The sequence below is a fragment of the Misgurnus anguillicaudatus genome, chromosome 8 (assembly GCF_027580225.2).
Source record: "Misgurnus anguillicaudatus chromosome 8, ASM2758022v2, whole genome shotgun sequence".
Taxonomy (NCBI): Eukaryota; Metazoa; Chordata; class Actinopteri; order Cypriniformes; family Cobitidae; genus Misgurnus; species Misgurnus anguillicaudatus.
In genome coordinates this window covers 32996355-33020529 of record NC_073344.2, presented here as the reverse complement: position 1 = coordinate 33020529, position 24175 = coordinate 32996355, and the positions used below count along the sequence as shown (strand labels likewise).

Genomic DNA, 24175 nt, shown 5'->3' with positions numbered 1-24175 from the left:
TTGCATAAATATTATATTTAGCTATTATATTTTAACACCTGTTTGATTATTCATAAAAACCTCTTAAACTAAACTTAAATCATTATTTGTAGCAATCTCTTCTGTACAAACACAAGGACACAACGTGTAAGGAAAACAAGATCATTAAATAATAATTTCTATTTATTTATTATTTATATTTACCGTAGTTATTTTTAAATGTGCTCTTTCTACAAACCAAACAACCAAATACATATTTATTTCATTTTTTTTTTAATTTTTATACATTCAAGTGGGGTGATCCCAGATAAACTGACTGTCATCTCAAAGTCAAAAAGTTTCCCAAATGCCCTTAATTCCCCTTCAGATTACCAAACAACAGAAACCACTGACTAAAATCAGTGTCAGCCAACATTGAAACGCTGGGAATTTTTCTAAACAAATAAAATGTAATATCTAAATAAAATATAAGTGATGTCACACACATTTTATTACTGTGCTGTAATGTCACCAAAAAGAAAATAATAATTCCCAAACTCAAAACATTGTCAAGCTGGACATTGTATTGTTAAGATAGGGGAGAGTATTTATAATAAATATAATAAAATTAAACATGTCACCTTTAAGGCATAAATATGCATACAGTATACCGACAAACTTGGAGGGAGTAACGAAGCAACTGTAATACAGAAATAATGTACGACAGCAGGACTTTCTGTGAAAGTTTTTTTCGGTTGTTGACTAAGCCCTCTGTTCCATTAACATCTGGTCTGAGCAGGCAACCCCTCTGCTACAGCTCAGCAGAATCGCGAGACAAGGCTGGAGTTTCACTCCGGTCCGTGGCTTCATCCGGGCCTTCACAGCATGCTGAGCTCAATCAGCCGTCCGGCAAACACACCAAGTGTGCCGATAATACACACAGCCATGAACACGCACAGAAGAATGTGATCCAGCACCATGGCGACAAACTTCCACTCCTCAGCAGCCTGTAAAACACAAAGACAATACGAAAGTAAAGAGGAAGCTGAATAAAATTAGTCACGCGAGAGAGTAATGCAGGGGAAATATGCAGAGCAGAGAAAGATAAGGAGAGGGACGAAATGTTCTCACGTTGTTGGACTCCTCGTCGCTTTTCATGGTGTCTGCGATGTATTTGACACCCTCGATGGCGCTACGCACGTCTGGATTTTTGGTTATGGGAGAGTGGTACGTGACGGACGCTGGCATGGGTTTTCCTGAAATGTCAGAGATGTCAAAATCGGTGAGATAGAGGCGCTTATCCTGACGTTCCTGTGATGGTCGCTTCATGGTGGAGAAAAACATCAGGTTTGGAATGGTGTCTATGAAGATCTATCGAGAAGATGAGAGACAATGCACGTCGAGTGTGAGGGGTACAGGAATGATCCGAAAAGGTTTTTTAACAATTATGCACACTCCATACATACCTTGCGGACCCAGGCTGGCATGGTGTGTGTGCTGGGCGAGCGATGATGCGTGTTGATGACAATCACGGTGATGATGATGGAAGCGATGACAAAGATCATGGTGAAGAGCATGTATTTGCCAATGAGTGGAACGGCGCTGGACGTGGAGGGGATCAGCTCGACAATAACCAGCAAGAAGACAGTAAGAGAAAGCAGGACGGAGATGCTGAGGGTCATCTTCTCGCCTGCATGTAAACACATGAGTCAGGGCAAAGGCACATCATATAGGAGCACGGGTAAAAGTTACTAGAGCTTTACAAATTATAATTAATCTGTGCAAATCAAGGGCACAATGCTAGGGTGCTATGATAAGTGTTTATATGTGGTTGTGAGGTTGTTCTGGGTGGTTTTTTACTCCTTATATTCACGATAGTTAATATTCTGATCCATAAACATGGCCATTCACATTGGATTACCAGAGTCGGTGGGTAGGTAGAACACAAGCCCAGTGAGAAAGGAGAACAGCATGCAGGGGATGATGACGTTTACGATGAAGTAGAGTGGAAGGCGGAGCATGAGGAAGTGATAAGTGATGTCTAGGTAGGGCGTATCCGGACAGCAGGCATAATACACCCAGTGTTTCCAGCTTCTGTAATCCTTCATCACCCATTCTCCGCTCTCCATGAAGTTACTGAGATCAGGCCTATCACTGTCCTACAGACACAAATGTGCAAATTAATTCTTTAGAATAGATACATAAGGGTGATTACAGAATTCAAGGATCAGGTGTGATGTCATGTTTACCGGGTTGATGATGACCAGGTTGCCATCGTAGGTCCACGTCCCAAGTTTCATGCTGCAGTTCTGCAGGTCGAAAGGGAAGTGAAGGACCACAATCTCACAGTAGCTCTTGAAGATGGCTGGAGGGGTCCATGTTATCATACCTGTGTGCTCCAACAAGACCTTTGTCTCGTGGACAATAGCGAAGTCTCCATCAGCGCTGTGCGCACACGAACATACACACACATATATTGAAATCAGTCGAGATGCATGCATTTTTAAATTCCGAACTTATAAAGACAGACACATACTTGTTGTAAAGAACTAAATCAGGTTTCCAGATGTCAGTGGAGGGAATTCGGATCTTTCTGATACCGCCATAATCATCAGGATTCCATTGCAGATTCACATCTTTCCATTGCTAAATACAGCATGGGGAAAAGAAATGAAGAATTTTGAGAGAGTAACAAAACTCATACATATAGTTTATGTCTCCTGACTGTCTTTATTTATTTTCATTCATACAGTGGCATGAAAAATTATGTAGACCTTTTGGAATTTCATAGTTTTCAAGTAAATGCTCAGAATTAATAACTGGTCAACAAAAAGGCAGATTTCGTTTTTTTAAGCCATTCTGTTGTGGACTTTCTCCTTTGTTTTGGGTCGCTGTCCTGTTGCATCACCCACCTTCTACCCAGTTTCAGCTGATGTTCAGACATTCATACATTATCCTGAAGAATTGTCTGATATACAGTGGCAAGAAAAAGTATGTGAACCCCTAGGAATGAACTGGTTTTCTACAGTGATTTGCCATAAAATGTTATCTGATCCTCATCTAGATCACAACAATAAACAAACACGATGTGCATAAGCTCACAAGTCATAAATAATTCCAGTTTAAAAAATAAGTCTTTTTTGGAAACACCCATTAAACATTCACAGTGCTGGAGGAAAATGTAAGTGAGCCCATGGACTAATTACTTTATTGAAAGCTTTTTTTGTCAGAAGCTGGCAAACTGGAGTCCAATTAATAAAATGAGTTTAAATGTGTGGTTTAGTGCAACTTTGATTGATATTAGACACTCACACATTTTAAGATTGCTGTCCTTAAGAAGCATCAACTCTTCTGAACCATGCTATTATAAAGATATCTGATCAAGAGATGTTGCACTCCATAAGGCTGAAAAGGGATACAAAACAATCTCAAAATGTTTAGACCTCCATCAGTCTACACTTAGACAAATGGTCTATAACTGGAGACAGTTAAAGGACAAGTTCAATGCGTAATTTGCAGCGATTTTTGTGTGAGCATACCAGTGAACACCCCTGACATCATGTTGATACAAAGTGCTCTTTCTATGCCAGATGTAGCGATGAGTTTTTTTCAAATAGGTCAATCTTAGTTCATCAGTCCACCAAACATTTTGCCAATACTGCTTTGGAGTGTCAATGTGCTCTTTTGCAAACTTCAGGCGTGCAGCAATGTTATTTTAGTACGTTTTAGTGGCTTCCTTCCGAAACCTGACTCCAATTAGCTTTTTTGAGGTCATTAAGTCAAGGGTTCACATACTTTGTCCACAAGCAGCAGTCTTTTTTCAAATCAGTTTTTTTGGTTGTTCTTAATAAAGACATGAAAGATCAGAATGTTTTGTTTTATTATTTTTAGATGCATTATATTTGTCAATACCTCTGACTGATGAAGATCACATTTTATGACAAGTTTATTCAGAAAACGATGAAATTCCAAAAGGTTCATATACTTTTTCTTGTCTCTGTACATACATCTCACTTATGGTCCATGGGACCGATGGCACTCCTTATCTATGTACGTATGCTTTATCTGCTCATTGGGCTTTCTGCTAATATGCTGATATTTACAATCAGGAAGAGTAAATAGGTTAGACATCCAAAAAGTGACCTTCTGTGGGTGTTTACAACTAAATTCGAGAACCACTGATCTGGATTGCTCGTCCACAGTAAACATCCCGATCAAGTTGTGACATTTAACGATTTTACTCTGATAGCAGCACACACACTGCAAAAAATGATATCATAAAAAAAATCTTAAAATTATGAAATTAAGATGCTTTCTCTTGATGAGCAAAACGAGCCAATAAAATAAGTCTAGTTTTTAGACCAAAAATATCAAATGTAAGTGATTTTGTGCATAAAACAAGCAAAAAAATCTGCCTTTTTTGGCTTTTTTTTATGCACAAAATCACATAAAGCAACACTGTGTAGTTTCCATGTAAAAATGACTTACAGCTCCCCCATGTGGTTGAAAAGCGCAACAGTGCCTGGTATCAGACACTCTTCTGCAGGCAGGGGTAGGGCCGGGGCTTTGTGCTCTACCCTCAACCGCCACTTTCAGAGTGTGCTTGTAGCAGCTAGGAGGCTGCTCAGGTTGCAGCAACAGTACAATTTGTCCAGTTAAAAGTTGTTCTATCACTGAAATAATTTTAGAGATATTATTTAAAGGTAAAAAAACTACATAGTGTTGCTTTAAATTTGATATTTTTGGTCTAAAAACTAGACTTAATTTCTTGGGTTGTTTTGCTCATCAAGAAAAAGCATTTTAATTTAAGAAGTTTAGATATTTTTACTGAAAACAAGACAAAAATACTAAGATTTTTTTCTTGAAAATCATTTTTTGCAGTGCAGGAACACAAACACCATCTGAAAACCGCACCTGCTTTAGTCGAACATTACTGGAGACAATCTGATTCACTTCATCCTGTTAATTAAAAAGATAGAGAAGATATTAGAAGAAGAAAATAGAAAAAGAAAACAGGGTATAGCAGATTTGTTCTTGTATTTGCAACACTGTAAAAAATTGCTGTAATTACTGTAAATTTAAATTCATGTTATTTATTGGCAACAGTTTGTTCAAAGTGAAATGAACATTAAAAAGTCTTTGTCTTTACAGAATTAAACTGTTTTTTTTAGTTTTATTCTGTAAAGATAAAGACTTGTTAACGTTTAATGTTCATTTCACTTTGAATAATATGTTGCCAGTAAATAACATAAATTTCAATCTACAGTAATTTACCGGCAACCAGCTGCTAGTAATACTGTCATTTCTACAGAAATTTTTAACAGTGAATGTAAACAATATGAATTACATTACTAAACAAGAAAGTCAACATTTGGTTGAGACTGAGGTGACCAAATATAAAAATTTAAGTATCTGTTATTAAAATTATGTAAATAAATATATATCTCACTATATAGCTATAACTATATACAATGGCACGCAATTGCGTGGGGCCCGCAGGTTTGGGGGCCAGCTAAATGGGCACAAGCGTTTTAACTTATTTAATGATTTCTTTTGACATCACAATGTGTGGCCCATATACACAGAAAAAAAGAAGACTCTTGCGGTGGTTGGTTCCCAAATTAGGGATGGGTCTATGACGCTTGCAATGCTTCTCAATAAATTACGGTGAAATGCAGCTACATCCAAAAGCCAGGGGCCGCTTTCGTACTAACACACAATATGGGCCGAGAAGAAGAACCCTTTTCGTCTCCAGGAAATGGCTTAAGGATATATTTATATAACTGTTCTTCAACCCTTTTCAGGTATTTCATGATAATGAAGAATATGTATAATGATTATGTTTGACGAGTGTTGCTTTTTCAAATGCATCTTATAAACAACTCAAACTAATGGTGATTTCAGATTGATAAGGACTTCCTACTGATCAAAAGCAGTAGTACATGAAAAAGATGTGCATAATATCGGCTGTGCGGTTCATAATTGTTATCGGCCAGGTGTTATTAGTGTGTACCCGCATTTATCGTCCTATCCCAAATATTCAATATTGCTGTTGTGCAATTCAAAGGAAAACCTTAGGCAATGTTGGGGCATAGGGGGCCCAGGTCCTTTGCTTAGGGCCCCAAAATGGTAAACACGCCACTGACTATATATATATATATATATATATATATATATGATTCAGTACTGGGGATAGAAAGAAAGAGAGAGAATTTACCACGCTGATGAGCTGGATGAGTTGTAGTCCCACAGTTACCACTACTGGATCTTTAAAATGGCTGACCGGACGAACAACCTTGTTATATCCAGTAAATAGAGTTTGTACTAATCTGGTCTCATCTGACGAGCACAATCCTGGTCCTGCAACACACACAAACATGTAGACACACACTACTTAGTTGCTATGTGAGAAAAAGTTATCACCCCACTCTTATTACTCACACACAAACACGCAATGTATTGAAACACACTGAGGATTAAAGCTGATGGAGACTAACAACTGCATGTAACACTTGTGCGCGCACACACAAGGACATACATAGTCACAAAGACTGGAGTTTGTGGAACGTCAGTACTCCTATTCTACCCAAAACAATATCAAATTTGATAATAAATGTAATTATCAGTGTTGGGGAGTTACTTTTAAAAGTAATGTATTACAATATTAAGTTACTCCCCAAAATGTAACTAATTGCGTTACTTGGTTACTTTTTATGGAAAGTAATACTTAACGTTACTTTTAAGTTACTTTTGCGATACTTTTTCTTACTTGGCTGAGGCTTGATCTCTTTCAGGCCTTGCAGGTGTTTTTTATGACGGAGAAGTTCTGCATTAAGAAATCGCATACCGTATTTTTCAATCTATAAGCCTCTGTTTTTTTTCATAACTTGGCTGGTGCTGCGTCTTATAGTCAGGTGCGCCTTGTAAGTCAGTATGAATTAATTTTGACATTTATGAGGCAAGAGACAACGAGTATGCTAGTTGCTTGTTCGGTTAATTTAGCCTATTTAACCTTCCAGGTAAGTTCTGTATGCTATGGTTTATCGTTTAAATAACTGATAATATTACTTTAACGTAGAGACATCTATTCAGCCTGCTGTTCTGTCTGCAATTGTTTAGTTGAATAACTTCCAGATTAAATATCTGTTCTTCGGCTTGGATTTTGTGAAACAATTTTCAAAATAAACGTGACGTATAGTCCACTGTGACTTATATATGTTATTTCGTCTTAATGACGCATTTTTGAATGATGCGGCTTATAGTCTGGAAAGTACGGTATTTCGGTATTTAAAAATGTTAAGCTCTGGCCTGCCATCTCCGTTTCTGATTCAAACTGTTTCCACTAAGGGGCGCACGCATAAGAGTGCGTAATTTTAACTAACTACGCTCAGTTTAATTCAGTAAATTTTTTATCAAATTAATTAAACTGAAAAGTAACTCACATTACTTTTTTAAAATAAAAGTAACTGATATATTAATGTTACATTTATAAAGTAAAGTTACTTTACTCGTTACTTCAGAAAAGTAATATTTTTACGTAATGCACGTTACTTGTAATGCGTTACCCCCAACACTGGTAATTATTCCAAAATTGTGCATGCAAATTATTGACTTATTGGCGTATTTAGAAATGTGTTAAGTTGAATTGAGGTCATCACCTATTTTTTATACACTTTTGAACGTTTTTGTTCCTGTAACTCTTGGCAGATGACTGCATTTGTCCTGCAAGGTTGTGTTTTTGACTCCCAGGTAAAACACATATTAATAAACGTATAAATTAAATGCACTTCAAGTTTTGAATAAAAGCGTCTGAATGCATAATGTACAAATGTATTATATAGAGATAATAATAAAAAGGGTGTTTGTTTAGTTTTTTATTATTTAGGACATTCACTGTCAGAAAAAAGGTACAAAACTGTACCTTTTCTGTCACTGGGGTGGTACAATCAAAAGTAAATTTTTGTACCTTTATGGGTATACTTCACATAGAAATGTTGTACCTATTGAGGTACAATACTATACCTTAAAGACCTATTGTGTACCTTGAGGAACAATTTTGTACCAGTTTAATTTTACGGGTAAAAAATGTTTAGTATACCTGTAAAGGTACAAAACATAACCTTAGGGTACCATCCCAGTGACAGAAAAGGTACATTTTTAAATCTTTTTTCTGACAGTGTAGGATCTCTTTGCGCATCATGGAAATCATAACAAAGGGGCATTAAAAAACAAAATAAGCACTGATAATTTGAGGTGGGTGAGGGAGGTCATGAACAGATAAACCTGTTATATAGATAGAGAAATCAAAGTAGGTGCTAGTTCCTGTTTAAGTTTGGCCCCAACTGGCAGCCCACAGTATCATTTCACCTCCAGTAGCCTTTATGCAGTATTTACTTATACTACTTTAGAATTTACTGTAGTAAAATTCATAGAAACTTAAGTGTTTTTGAATCTTACCATAATGTAAAATAAATAATATTACAGTATTTACAAAATGTTCTGTTAACTTAATACTTCAGTATACCATAGTATGCATTAACAAAATTTAGTAATTGCAATAATATACTATAGTGTATTACAATATTTTTTATATAAAAGAGGTAAGGTATAAATGAAAGAGAAACGTCATATAAACATTTAACCAGAAATAGCAGATTACAGGCCACTGACCGATGACACAAACAAACCCCTTGAATGAAACCGACAGGCCGCGCACTTGCACCTGTCAATCAAAAAGGACGCGTAGTGCGCATACCACTTACAGTAACCCACATAACTTTAAAAAGCTTTTAAGCGTTATAAACTTTGTAAGAAGCAAAGCTCAACAGCAATTAAATATTTTGTCAACATCCGTCTGAAAATAAGCTTGTAGTTTCTCAAAAAAAGTTGGGTGACAAAATACTCTTGCTGAGGTACTAGTAACAACTATTATTTCTAGGTATACGTAGTATTTTTATACACAAACAGTTACCTTTTAATACGCGTTAATATGCGTGGTAATTTTAAAGAGTTTGTTGTCTATTTAATATATATTCATATATTATACAAGCATATTCAATAGAACGCAGTTACTCACCAAACAGAGAAAGTAAAAATATTTGAATTATCAAAATATAGCAATTCATTTTGCTGGTTGTGAGCGTGAGACGTCCGTGCTGTAGACTGGACGAATGGTCAAGTGATCCCGTAACACTATTGTTAAACATGCATGTGGCTCGAGTTTGCACCTGTCAAAATTCAATGCCCGAGAAAAACATTGCAGCACGTGCAGGGTTTTATAGAGTGTTTTAAAGCTACGGTAGCACGTCTCTGCTAAATGGCTTTGAAGTAATTTTGTTATTTGATTGAGCATGTGTATACCCAGTAATATACCTTTTAACCTGAAAATCTGGAATGCCTGATAGATTTGTGGCGATTAGCATTCTAGTGTCGCCCCCTAGCAGCTAATCGAGACAATTTACACTCAGCTCTCGTACGCAACACTAGTCAACATTTGAAGTGGTGTAAAACCATTAATAAAAGTTGTCTTAAATTTTGAACAACACCCGTTTTTGTATTAAGACAACTTTGAAAAACTTTTTGATCAACTTCAAATGTTGACTAGTGTATATTTCTTGTTTAATTATCCTACATGCTACTATTTTCCCATGACTGAAATGAAAGAGCTGCGCAGACCGATCAGCGTGTGACATCAGAGTACCGCGAGAGCGATTCCAGCGCTGCTTCCATCTGTTGCACAAGAATGTCCTTTAACCCTTTAACTATGAGAACGTGATATGCACCTTCAAATGAATATAACTTTTTTTGTCTAGATGCAAAATCCTGGTTTCTTTTTAAAGAAGACACTTTAAAGTTTTTTTTTAAGTGTTTGGAGTAAATATTAAATTAAAATTGTTATAGTAGTTTCAATTTATTTAAAAAATAAACAATGTAATATAGTATTTTTTTATATATAAAAATAAAACCACAAGTCTCAAAAAGTTCTGAACCAAATTTTTCTGTCACACGTTTAGTGGTTTTACCAACAAAGGTCACTTCTGTGGTTCCCCGGACAGGGTTTAGTTTAAGCCAGGACTAGGCCTTAGCTTAATTAGGAAATATAACTCGTTTTAACAAACATGTCTTACTAAAAACATTACCTGTGTGCATTTTTAGGCTAAATAAAGGGCACTGATGTATTTTAAGATGTCCATCCAAGTTGTTTTCAGTTTGGACAGCTCTTACATTTATTTTAGTCTAGAACTAGCCTAATCCCTGTCCAGGAAACCGCCCCTAAGTGTCAATGGTTAGCTGCATAATCTTGTCATAAATTAATAAATTACTGTCACTGCTTTATTATTAAATGCAAAAATGTTTTGATTGATGATAGAAATTGTTTAGTGACAGTCATTTTGTTAAATGTCACTGACCCTGTAGGAATACACATGAATTCTTATATATTCATAATTCTAATATTTTTCAAATAAATCTTAAAATCTTGACAACGAACCTATCTTTGGAAAGCTCCAAGAATGCAGTTTTCATATAATGGCCTTATATAATATGAAAACTACATTCTTAGAGCTTTTAAACAAATACATAGTTTGTAAGGATTATTTCAGGTTTATAAGGTATTTACAAATAACCTGTTGGGCCATGATATTTTAGAAAAATACTCTTTCTACATTATCCTTTTGCAAAATATGAAAAAAACAGAGCTTTCCAACTATATAGTTTGACAAGATTAGGTTAACACTAAATTTTTTTTTGAACGTAATGCCAAACATCCCAATTGTGGGACAGTTAAGTATAACCTTGATAATTCACCTTTAACCCTTTTTAATATTGTTCAGTAGCAGATCAAACATGAAAAACATTGTCTATATGAATTTTTTACATCATTTCATTTATGGTTTGAAAATCTTGTTTGGGTCTTCTAAACGTCTTTTGCATCTGTTCTACCTACAATGCCTAAAGCATCCTCACAATGTAACAACCTATTATTTTACCCAGAATTTTAAGAAAAAAAACTTTCTTTCCCCCATCGACACCTAAAATTACCTTAAAGCGATAGTTAACTCATTTTTAATGTACTCCCCCTCATGTTACAAACCTATATTAACTTATTTGTACTAGTGAACAAAAAATATTTTGAGCCATGTTTGTAACCAAAACTTTGAGCACCACTGACTTCCACAGTAGTATTTTTTTCTACTATGAAAGTCAATGGTGCTTCCGTTTCCTTTCTTCATTACAAATATCTTCCTACGTGTTCAGCAGAACAAAGACATTTATACAAGTTTGTAAAAACATGCGGCAGAGTAAATTACAAATTTAATTTTGGGGTGAACTATCCCTTTGAGCCTAAAACTCAAACTGACAAGTGATTCACAGGGAAGCACAACTAACATAGATAAAGGTGAAGATTTTGGGTAAGCGTGTAGCATTTTAAGTTGGACCATATAGGGTCAAAATGTAACATTAGAAAAGCAAAACCAATATAAAAAAAATTACCATTTTCAAATAGGATTTCATACGCCCACAAAAATCAAACATTTTAAATAGTGAAATACATGTATTTATTCTGTAACTTGATACATTTTTACAATACATGTTTTACCTTATCTCAGCCTTCAACAAAAACTTGGAAAATGTACAATTTAATGACACCAACACAACTTTTGGTAGCCAGTGTAAAATGCGCGTCGTCACAGCAGTGGGTGGACGGAGCAGTATTTACATGGCAAACAGAATGAGGAAAGCCACCATCAAACAGAAGAGACCCATAGCCTCAGACAGGGCAAACCCCAAGATAGCGTACGAGAACAACTGTTGTTTCAGAGATGGGTTCCTGTGGAAGAGAACAACAAGACAGAGGTCATTTTTTGCCAAATTCTTGAAGGGAACTGGACATGTGTGATGATGGATCGAGTTAGGATGTGCTATTTTTAAGTTTCCTTTTCACATTGATATTTTCATATTAGCTGATGAACTCTCAAAAGCAAAACATCAAGCAAAACAGCATTATCCTTCAAGCAAAGCATCGGTTGATAGATCAGTAGTTCTTAAACTGGGGGGTGGCACGAGATGGTGCCCAGTTTTATAACATTAATAAATACATACACTGCATTAATTTATAGAATGCTTTGTTTAATTCAAATGAAAATTTTGCTATTTATGTAATACATTTTCTCGTGGGGGGCCATGAAGGGATGCACCCTACACAATGGTGGGGGGGCGCACGCAGAAAAGTTTGAGAACCACGGTGATAAGATTGCAGTACCTGGCATATCCGATAATGAGGCTGCCGAACACAGTTCCGATTCCAGCTCCTGAACCTGCCACTCCGACGGTAGCAGCACCAGCGCCGATGAACTTGGCAGCTGTGTCGATGTCACGGCTTATTGCGCTCGTCTGAAAACCCCGCACTGCAACCTGGGAAAGGGCGGACTGTGGCAGGAAGGCTGGGCTGGCCTGTAGTAAAATAGCAACAAGTTTACAATACAAGCATGTGTATAATAAAATCATGAACCACAATGCTATATGAACTAGAATTAGCAACAAAGGACAAGACAAACAAAAATTAAATAATTGCTAGAGTACAACTATTTAAAAAGCAGTCAGCACCTGAGATATGAACTCTTGTCCCACCATTAACGAGTTCTCTCTTCAATTAAAAGAAAACGCTGATGGGTTTGGGACAAGCAATCCATATTTCCGCTACTATCCACTAGGTGGCGCTCTTAACCAACTTATAAAACACTGAAGCACCCACTGATCCAAAAACAGTAAAAACTCCATGTTTTGATCATCGTTCTGAATCTGATCTCTAACAAAAGTCATTTTCAAAAATACAATTATCTCCCATTTTTGCTCAAAATTTGGTGTTTTTTAAGAAACTTACCCATATTTGAGAGGTGATGATAAACAAATAAACTCTTTTGTTGGAAAGCAGAGGGTCTGTTCTTTCATATGATACATTAAACTTTGTGAAAATCATAAAAAATGCTGGCGCTGACTGGCAACTTTTTTTTTTTTAAACGCTGGGGGGAACTTTGGATGTCAAGTCTAAAATAAGCCAATGCTTTACGTTACTTTAGAGAAAACCATGGGCTGGCCTCTGCAGTGTTGACATCTGGCCTGGAGAGCACGGTGGCAGAGAGTGGTCTGTACAGCGCCCTTGAGCCACAGCGGACCTAAGAAAAGACAAATTAAAGATGACGATTAACAACACGAAACACCATAAAACCATGTGTCAAAACTACTTTGCATTCATTGTGTGCTATACTGAATTAAACTAAAAGTTCAACTATTGCATCATCAACAACAAACTGGGTGGCAACACATCCAAAACCATACATTTAGTTTAAAACTACATTTTTAAATGTAGCTCTTCAGCATTTACAAAGCATTTATCAAATGCCATCATGATCACCAAAACACATATTTGAATGAATCAAAGTTAAAACATCCAGTAGCTCCTTCTGAGTCAAAGGACCCCAACAAACCAGGATATGACCAAAGAGGCCTGGGTTAACCAGGACTAGGTTTTTCCTAAAACTAGACTTATATTTTTATTATGAGCTCTGCTTGCATGTTCTCAGCAGGCAATGAAACATTATGGTTTGCTGTCAGATTTCTAAAATGACCTTGACGTCAGTGGAACAGCCATTCAGATGTTAGCATTAGCAACCCAGCAAACATGAACGGTCCAATGACATTTTCAAGCACAATGACACACAGACAAACGAATTGTGCAGTCATTTTTGGTTATGATGGATACAGGCAAAGCATGCACATGAAGTCAAACACACCAGGCCTCTAGCACTCCCGAAATTTGCAATATAAGGAAGCGCAATACTGCAGCTGCGCATTTTCGTTGCATTCAATCTGTAAATGTTATGTATACTCACCAGTGCGGGTGTGGACACGAACTTCGCACAGGCGTACATGTTTAATTCAGTTCGCTGAGTATGGTGAGGAATAAACCCGCGTCTGTCTCTGTGAAAAAAGCCGACAGTTTAAGGTCAATACGATATCGGCTCGTTCAGAAGGCAGCCTGGAATAAATAGCTCCTCCTGGTATATAAACAATAGCAGTAGAGTATGAAATAACGCAAATAATTTGAATAATTGTATCTAAAATGTAACGATGGTAAAAGATTGTAATGATTTAGCTTCACCGGCTCCCGTGTAGCTCTCCTTCACTTACCCGGCTGCAGAGGTCGAACCGCTCAGGAGCTACTGCGCATGCCCGATCCTCTATTTAATGAAGCACCCGGATGTGCGTCTGACGCGTTCGCGTTCAAGGTCATTCGATAGTGCTTTATTTAAACCTGACACAGAGGACAAAGGAACGTAAAACTTTTGCGGCCCTTGTGCACGTACTGTAATATGTTTCAAGATTTTTCTCGATATCTTTGTGTGGTTAAAAGGACATAGCTACACGTTTATAAGCACATCCCTTAAGAATATTAGCCATGGTTTTACTACAGTAAAAAGAACATTGTTACATATGTAGAACCACTGAACCACAAAATAACCATGGTTTTGACAACCATGGTTAGTGTAGTTAAACCATGGTTTATACACACACAAAAAATACATGTTTACTACACTTTTACCACAAAAAAACATGGTTCATTTTCGTAAGGGACAGATAATCATTAAGAGACCTGTATTAAGAGAAAATTAAAAAAAACTTTTTTTACAAACTTTATTTTTTTTGCTGTTATTATGGTTTGCTTTATGCATTAAGAAATAACTGCGGAGACATAGAAACAGTGTTTCACATCGTAAAACCAACTGTTCAATCGGTACCCTATTTATAGGGACAGCCAAAAATGAAAATTCACCCTCATGTTGTTCTAAACCTGTTTGAGTTTCCAAACAGTTGACTTCCAGGGTTGGAAAAACAAATATGGGTACCATCAATTGTGTGCTTTCCATCATTTATCAAAATATATTCTTCTGTGTTCAATTGAATTAAGAGATTTAGAAAAACATGAGGTGAGTAAATGATGACAGATTTTTCATTTTTGGGGAAACTATCCCTTCATATAAACAAGAGTAAAGATTTCAAATGGTTTCAGGTCTGCACAATTTTATTCTTAAACAGTCATTTGATAGTGAGGTTTGCTTTTTGCATCACAACGTTTAATGTATTATGCTTTTGAAAAGCAAACATTTGTTGGATTTTACATGCATACACAAAAGTTTGTAAATGCATGACATGTGCACGGACAACTTCTGTACTTCCAGCAACCAAGTACATAAAACCTGTGATGCCATTGAGCAGGGACAATCTATTAAAATGAAAATCAAATAATGTATGGAGAATACTAAAAAACAATACTAACTCCAAAACAATATTCAGACTTATGAATAAATACCAGGGTAATCGCTTGTACAGTGTTAACTTCTATAAATGCAAAAACACATCAAATGCATAAGAAACATCAGATTTAGCATGTTTTATACTCTTGTAAAAAGAAACACAACAAGTCCCAGGCATGTTCCTAACCAGAAAGGCACAAGAACGTTGAATAATACAAATAAACTGTTGGCAAAAAAGCAAACATAACAAAATTTAAAATAAAACCAATAAATATCTAAGAATCAAAATAGCTCAACACTTTTGGCAGAGAGTATTTTTGTTCAGAGTGCACTGTCATTGAGTGATTCTGTAAACAAACAGTAAAGAGAACTTAACACTCAAAAATAAAAATAAATAAAAATTACTTTCTTCTATGTACTATGTAATATTGAATGTTAACACTGTAAAATAAAACTAACTTTTTAATATATGTTGACTTTTAGCAACTGCAATTTGTTCATGCAATGACACTAAGGTCACACCACATTATTAGTATTACATAAATGTAATGGGAGACAACATTTAGCCCACTGCAAAAAAAGCCTGTTGTGCATCTAGAGTTTATATAAATAAATTAGCAGTAAAAATTCTTACCAGCCAACAGAATTATACAGACATAAACGAACATGCTTTTTGTGAAAAAAGCAACAACTCAAATGAATAAATGTTAATTATGCTTAAATTGCATTCACTCAGAATTTACTGACTCCTCTTTCTGCTGTTCCCCATTAACAGCAGCATCATCCTGTTCTGCCTGAGCATCCTCGGAGGGGGCGGAGCTACATTGGGGGTGTGACACCTCAGTGTCTGGCTCATGTGTGACAGGTGCGTGTTCGGCGGTAGTGTCTTGCGGTTCAGTTGATGTAGTCTTTTCTGTGTCATCTGCAAATAAATCAAATAAGAATTAAAATTATATTATATACACAAGCAAGTTCAGACCAGCTTTTATTTCTATGCTGGTCCAGGAAAGCTAATGCTGGTTAGATGCTTATCTAGTTGGTGGACCAGCATAATTCCTGCTGTTGAAATACAAAACAGCTGCTGAAATTGGTGGTCTTTCTGATCAATCTGGTTGAAATTCGTGCATGTTTAAAAGTCTCCTGGTGGGGGCACCAGCAAACTATAGTAGGAACCAGCATTGAAAACACAACATATGGAGATGATAGGCCATGCAGGTCATTTCAGCAGGGCAGATAAAGATCTTAATGCTAAATGTAGTCATTTCAGCATTGTAGTCATTCAGTACATTGTTAGTACCTGATCAAGATTGTGAAACTACTGTTGATCTGAGAATGGCTTGTTAGGATTTATAATTCAAAAAATTATTTTGCACCAAAAAAGCATCCTTTTGATTACTATTTTTATTTGTATATAAAAAAAAACAAAGAGAATAAAGCTAAAATCACACATTATAAGACCTTTCTATTAGTATAAACACACTTTTGGGCTTGTAATGGTGATTTTTGAGAAATTCTTCGCTTGCGTATGAAGACTCTAAATTAGAAATGATTAATTGTAAATATTACCAGAACCAAAGCATCATGCATATGTATGAATAATGTGTGTATGCGTGGAGGTTCTGGGACCTGAATGAGTTCTGCTGAAATTATGAACTTTACTCCAGGGGGTGCCAGTGTGTGAAACACGAGTGGAGGGGGCCGCCACTACAGAAACACATAAATGTCATCAAAAAGCGCATTGGTACATACTGCAGATTGTGAAGTATGAAACAGACAAAAAGAAAAAACTCATGCTTTTTTGTATGACTGCATATCACTCATACGTCTTGATTTTTGACTCTTGTATGGGGAGTTGACTAAATGATTGACAGATGACATGACAAGATGACACAGTGAGTTTACGAGGTCTTGATTATGATGTCACTGGAAATACCTTCAGGAGCGTCGCTGTCCTCTGGGGTTTCTGTGGCCGCTGAAGACTGTGTTTCAGGAGATTCGGAGCGAAGTCTGCGCTCGAAACTGAACTCAGGGAGTCTGGGTGCCTGGGGTCGGGTCTTTCTCGCCGGGTTTAAGAAGTAACAGTAAGCGCATCGGAATGCTGCAATGTGAAATACCACACTTGAGTATTTTAAAATATGAGACAAGAAAACATCCAATGGTTTTAAAGTATCCTCAGGTAAAGAATGTGTTTGGACAGACTCTTACCTATATATTCATATTCCTCTTTCAAAGCCATGCCGTTGTGGGAAAAACACTGCTGGCAGACTAATGCATATCTGAAAGAATAAGAGAGGAAGAGATTGAAAAAATTAAAAGGAGGGGAAGACATTTTCACCCTTTATACGACACTGGCTAATTTCCAATTTTGTTTTACAACCCCATAAATGTAATACCAGTGGATTACCTGTTCTGAGGTCCATCGCCTACCAAATACTCAATGATTCTGTCCACAGAGCTGCGCTCTCGAGGGAGGATGGGCCTACAAAGAGGTGGACCAGGGGGGCGCATACCTGAGAAATTAAATTATTAAACATTTCATTATCTCATGGTTCATTTTTTATACTTTATGTCTTTAGATTCAACTCATTTAATTTAATTCATTTAATACACACAAATAAGATTTCTGTCATTTTGGAAAATACATGATATTGTTAACTTTTTCTATTACTTTGTTTTTTGTGATAGTCACCACCAACTGCTATAACCACACATAAAACATAAGCCAATAAGTTTAAAGGTGCAATTTGTAAGATATTTGCAGTAAAATGTCCAAAAACCACTAGGCCAGTGTTATATATTTTGTCCAGCTGATTACTTTCAATATCTGTAATGTTTTCAACTACTTGTAAATCGTGAGAAGGAAGCGACTGGAGCACAAATTTAGTGTAAATAAAGGTATATTTTCACTTTTTACACAATTTAATTGCATTTCTAGCGAGAAATTAGTATTGTAGTTTTCAAATATGTGATTAGTTATCACAAAGGCGCTCTCTGTTTATATTTCAAACACGCTGCCTTTGAAGTGTGTCCGAAAGCCTTTCTATGAGCTGCCTTCATGCCTCCGAAGTCATGTCCTCATGAGGCAGCGAGGCAACAAGTCATCACTGCCTTGAGTTTTCAGACGCAGCCAGTGTCGTGGACAAATGCGGAACTATGCGATAGCGCCTCTCGGGCTACGCGCTTGCTTATGGACTTATGGATTACTCTTTACCGTCTGCTTTGTGTCAGCAAAGACAGTTCCCGTAAGCATACGGGCCAACTAAACGACCCAAGAAGAGTTTGGAACAAAACGAAAGAAAGAATGAGGATCGATTTGTTGTTGCATTATCTGGATGAAGAGAGCTTCGGACAACATTTAACTTGACAGAGATTCTGATCCTGCTTGTGTTTTACGCGATGGGTGAGTTGTTTTGATTCGTAACCCTTCAAAAAACGTATGCTATTATATTGATCACAACATTAGTGTGTAGATTGTAATCAGCGCGTCTTCCCGCGGACGACATGCACATCAAGAAATATTGTACAGCAATATAAATGGTCATTTTAAGACACTTCACAATAAGATTTGTACCGTCAATACATTATGTGGAAAATCATTGTAGATTGTAAGTTGAAAACTTAATTCTGTGCTGTGTTTACCATCGAATTTGGACTAATACTGTAACATCTATGACTAACAATTTCGTTTTGAACATCACATATTAACTTACATAATGAAATAACATTATCAATATTCAGAGCGTCATTAAACAACGTCATTGTTGTTGTTTGATCTGGCGCCATCTAGCGGCGCAGATAATACAAATTGCATCTTTATTAAAATAATTTAAACCAAAGCTTCTCAACCTTTTTCAATTCAGGGTCCACCAATTGTCCATAAAAATATTTGAAGAAAACACAATAAACGCCTTTTTTATTAATAGTTAACCCCCAAAATCAGTATTGTATCTGGTCAGTATCAAAAAGTAAATTCTTAATTTTACACAAAATCCGAAACTGCCTTGTTATTCTGTCATCTTTTCTCCCTTTTTCCCCAAAAAGTGATAAACGCCAGTCCTCCTTCTCTGCAGAATGCAATAAATCTGCTCAACCAATCACAGCGCACCATTCCACGTAAACAATAATGGCGGCGCTTTGAATACACACAGAATCCTAGTTTTCCTCATCTACTTTGTAGTTCATGATTAACAAACAAACAAAATAATACTTTTAATAGCATTGATAAAGCTGTGGTCGTTTGCTGTGGTGGGGAAGAAACGTAAGCCATCAAAATCGAAGAAATTTTTAATATTTTACTCGAAGTCAACGAAAATCGAGCAGGACCAAAACATTTTACAGCTGATCGCTGTCAAAAAAGTTCAGCGTCGACGTCCCGAGGATGTAAGCAGCAATGACAGTGTTATTAATATGGCAAAGTAAGTGTTTTGATTAATGCCATTAATGTTTATTTTTTTAATCAGTGTATACCACTTGTCAACTAAATGAATATAACATGGCAAAGATGAATGCACATTTATATACTGATTAAATAGATTTATAGCACTTAAAAAAAACTTGGATTTATTGTATTTTGCGGAAAAAAAATCGTTTTTATAATAAATATTTGCTCAAAAAAAAAAAACACACGCACATCTTAATATTGATAATGTTATGCATATAATATGAGTATAATGCATATAATGATATGTATTTTATTTAGGTGTGACTCTATCTGTAAAAACCCAGCTTATTATTTAAGCCTGTGTGTGTGTATCATACCTGGTCCAGGTCCTGGTGAATATGGGCTCCGTCTCATCATTTGTTGTGGTGTATCAGCAAGGCTGGCCCCTGCAGGAGTGGTCATAGACGCAGCTCCTCCATTTTCTGGAGGCCCACCTGGGGCGGTACGGAGGGGTGTGCCTCCTGGAGTCATCAGCACCGGTCCTGGAGTAGCCATGGCAACATGGCGCTGCCGTAGATCTGGATGTAATGAGAGTGTCACACATATTATTAATGAAAAACACTTTTAAAAACACTTTTTATAGTAATCAAAGACTAGTAGCACAGACAACCTTGTCCTGGTCTAGGAGTCATAAGGGGTCTGACTGGAGTGGCTTCTGCTTCCTGTTAAAACAAACCAAGTGTTCATCTACCGCAACTTAACAAAAACACATCAGAGCATAAATTACCCTGATTGTGAAACTTTAAATCTGATTTTATACAACAATACTGCACTTACTGCTTTCTTTTTAGACTCAGGGTCAAATCTTTCTAAAATGAGTTTAGCGTTTTTGTAAGTCTCCGTTTCCATCACGTCCTCAAGCTGAAAACATCATGTAAAGAAATGTAATTTGCATTATGAAATAAAAAATTCATTTTGAAAAAGTTTTAGTTTCAAACTGATGTGTTCGCACTTACTATTTTACGTTTCTGTGTTTTTAAGTCCTCTAATTTTTCATCTGAAGGAGAGAAAGAAAAAATTTAAATACAGATCAAAAACTTTTGTGTACTGAAAGAAAGTCAGTTATAACAAACTCCTGAGCACAAAACATAATAAGATGTTGTAGATGAAAAACATAGCTTACTGTTTCTTTCTGTGCGTTTAGAGAAAAGGAAGATCAGCAGCTTTCTTAACAACCACACACTAAGAAGAGAAAAACATAAGGCGATTCAATAACATGGACCGCCAAAGCAGATTTTAATAAATAACACTCTGAATGAATATCATTATCCAGAAATAATACTCACAAGTACTGGAAAGAAGATTAAAGGGAGGGCAGTGATGATTCGGGCACCCCATTGTTCAGGAAAGTAGAGGTAATAGACACACAAGCAGGTGATCAGGTACAGAGCAGATGAGTAGAAGAGAAGTCGACCCACCCACAGCTTCAGCAAACGCTGGTTCTTTGTGCGAAACTCCTCAAGATTTTTAATATCCTACAGATTTAAGTTACAATTAAAATTACACTGCATTATCATTTGTATTGTCAAATGCTTTGAAGTTAAAGGGATAGTTCACACACACAAAAAAATATATATTTTATATATATATATATCGAGTAAGTATGATGGCACAAAATAAAACGTAAGCAGATTAAAAAAATAAGGCGGAAGAGCACTTAGTTTGCAGCACTTTGACCTCGGGTGCATTAATATTGACAAAAATTTGAGCAAGAGAGGGAGTAGTCAGGAGTGATGATGTTACTGCATGTCGAGGTCAAAGTGCTGCAAACTAAACGCTAATGAATATTTTTTATATATATATATATATATATTTTATATATATATATATATATATATATATATATATATATATATATATATATATATATATATATATATATATATATATAAATATATAATATATATTATATATATATATATATATATATATATAAAATTCCACCTTATTTTTTTAACCTGCTTACGTTTTATTTTGTCCCATTATACTTACTCGTTTATCTACTCATGTAACAGTCTTTAAATAGGGAAAACATGGAATTATTTGGTGGCTTCTAAATTCATCCCTGTTTGGATCCTAAGGAATGAATGGGGCTAGGCTAAATGCTAACACATTCACGACGCGCTGTACAAAGATTAAGTGCACGCATTGAATAAATATAGGTATGTATTCATTTGTCTAAGTTGAGGTAAGAACATAGTCAAATATTGAAAAGCTGTGGTGTTTTCCTTTAAGACAGATTTGATGTCAGCTTTTGAGCGACTATTACATACTATAGGCGGTGACGTCGCTGTCTGCGAGAAACCTGACAAATCTCCAAATCCCATGTAAACACAGTTTACATAGCAGGTTTATTGATTTGCACGTAAACTAACCAGATTTTTGTTGTTATCTGTTTATTCTGTGCATGTACTCATTGATGACAGAATTTTCATTTTTGGGTGAACTATCCCTTTAAAAGGATTTATGGCTTGCTATACTGTACAAACACTATGTAACATAAAAAATGTGCTTATATGGTTACATAACATAAGATAATATCAATATTTAGTTAAATACATTATTTTATATCTAGGCAAGGACTGCACAATTTCACCTCCTACAGGACATTATTAAATAAATATTATTATATTGCATTATGTATTATAGTACTGGTATTAAATTAAATTACATTTATTCATTAAGCAAACACAGCCACAACATTTTGCCAACAATAAACATCGTCTGCAAAGCCACTGTGTAGTACTATGGAAAGATAAACAAAATAGAGAAGGGTTTGCTTTTTTAATATGTAGAGAATGTTACGTATTATGTATAAATTATGTTTACATAAAGCAATATTTCACCCCGAAATCAAATGTCATCATTTACTCACCCTCAAGTTGTATAAATTTCCTTGTTCTGCTGAACACAACTTGTAATAAAACAGGACGCAGAAGTACCTTTGACTTCCATAGTAGGAAAATAAATACTATGGAAGTCAATGGTGCCCAAAACCGGTTTGGTTACAAACATTGCTCAAAACAAGGAAATGTATACAGGTTTAAAACCACTTGAGGATGAGTAAATGATGACTGAACTTTTATTTTTGGGAAACTCTCTCTGACAAAAAACATGAACCAGTGACCCCTGCTAATGCAAAACACATTAATACTAAACATAAGCTCTGTTGGTTACAGATCAAATGCGCTGGGTGAAATAAAATGCTGAGTCTTCTTTGATGGCAATTAATTCCTGAAGCTCACTCTAAACCCAAGCAGTGACCACTACTGGATAAAGAAGGTCAACCGCAGCAACCCAGCAAACAGATGGTCCTGTCAATACCATCTGAGACAGAAGCTTTGGGAGTAGGGCCAGTAGTAAAGAGTCTTTAAAGAGGGGGGTGAATACAGCCAGGGCTGAGGTTCAGATGATTCCAGCTCTGTGATTTGTGATAAGGTCATAATGTCTGTTGATTTGAAAGGTCAGAATAACAGAGAACTCACCTTATCAAGTGACTCGAGAATTTCCACAGTGGAAGCTTTTGACTGTTGGGCACAGATATTGTTATTTACAAGAAGTGCTCAATACGAGATGAGAAATGTGAAACTAAATGTCCAATAGTCACCTTCCACCGTGAAATGATGGCTCCCATCGTCAGCAATGCAAATCCACACCTTATAACAGAAAGCAAACGCATTTAATTAATCTACACAGACGCACCCCACTTGAAAATTCATGTTAAGGAAGATCCTCCTTTAGCGTAACGTTAAGGATTAACCAGTTTATCAACAACGTGGACTGGAAATGTGAATAATAACAATCCAGTCAACAGCCCTACGAATATATTTAGTAGACAGAAAACGATCCACTCAACAAGTTCGGCTGAAGAAAGACAATGCAAATGTATTATTGCCGAGGTAAACACGAGAGCCCTAATATACAGAAACTGTCTAGAAAACACCTGCCATATATGACGTGCTTTTAACAGTCAAAACACTGTTTTTAGAATATAAGCACTTGCCCCAGTACAACACGCATTTGGCACGTCTTATTTTACAACATGATTATTGCCTTAGAGTATAGAATCAGTTTATAAAATAATCTGCATAAAATAACTGTTTAACTTGCCTTTAGCGCTGGATCTGACGGAGGCTGGGCGTGTGACGCTGACGTCACTATAGATTTTCGGAAGTTAAATTGAAGTTTCAAAATAAAAGCCCCACGGCGCATTTTTGCACAGCGCCCGAAAGATTTATGATAATTTGATTTAACTCCGCAGTAAAAATGCAACGGCATTTTCTGTGTGGATCAATGCTGGATTGTTATTTAATTATATATAGGTATATAAATATATTCTCATCTAGTAAATAAATAGATGCAAATGTCTTTTTTTATGAAAACCCACATGTACATGTATATTTATATGTAAACAAGCACAAACACATGGTGATGCTTCTTAACATATTTAATAAAAGTAATT

The 24175-nt window shown here is 36.1% G+C and overlaps 3 protein-coding genes across 4 annotated transcripts; all 3 read right to left on the bottom strand.

Annotated features, from left to right (window-relative positions):
• Positions 1-144: 144 nt before the first annotated feature.
• On the bottom strand, positions 145-9219 carry chrna1 (cholinergic receptor, nicotinic, alpha 1 (muscle)). The gene is made up of 9 exons (XM_055214198.2): positions 9035-9219; positions 6176-6318; positions 4873-4917; positions 2495-2604; positions 2208-2403; positions 1880-2117; positions 1425-1648; positions 1090-1329; positions 145-965 (listed from the first exon to the last, which is right to left on the bottom strand). The coding sequence occupies exons 1-9, from the start codon at positions 9162-9164 to the stop codon at positions 837-839; spliced, it is 1455 nt and encodes a 484-aa protein (XP_055070173.2). The 5' UTR covers positions 9165-9219; the 3' UTR covers positions 145-836.
• A 2273-nt stretch (positions 9220-11492) lies between these two features.
• On the bottom strand, positions 11493-14218 carry atp5mc3b (ATP synthase membrane subunit c locus 3b). The gene is made up of 5 exons (XM_055213237.2): positions 14149-14218; positions 13851-13938; positions 13056-13133; positions 12221-12411; positions 11493-11788 (listed from the first exon to the last, which is right to left on the bottom strand). Exons 2-5 carry the CDS (start codon positions 13887-13889, stop codon positions 11674-11676), a joined length of 423 nt encoding a protein of 140 aa, XP_055069212.1. The 5' UTR covers positions 13890-13938; positions 14149-14218; the 3' UTR covers positions 11493-11673.
• An 801-nt stretch (positions 14219-15019) lies between these two features.
• On the bottom strand, positions 15020-23888 carry lnpk (lunapark, ER junction formation factor). Of its 2 annotated transcripts, XM_073870719.1 has the most exons (14): positions 23824-23888; positions 23321-23369; positions 23199-23240; positions 21001-21188; positions 20837-20895; positions 20670-20710; positions 20491-20574; positions 20324-20375; positions 20031-20231; positions 17677-17782; positions 17478-17548; positions 17206-17370; positions 16899-16976; positions 15020-16194 (listed from the first exon to the last, which is right to left on the bottom strand). In XM_073870719.1, exons 2-14 carry the CDS (start codon positions 23345-23347, stop codon positions 16001-16003), a joined length of 1308 nt encoding a protein of 435 aa, XP_073726820.1. In that variant the 5' UTR covers positions 23348-23369; positions 23824-23888; the 3' UTR covers positions 15020-16000. The 2 variants fall into 2 exon arrangements, with proteins under 2 accessions (XP_073726820.1, XP_073726821.1); XM_073870720.1 differs by lacking the exon at positions 16899-16976.
• Between the last annotated feature and the right edge of the window lie 287 nt (positions 23889-24175).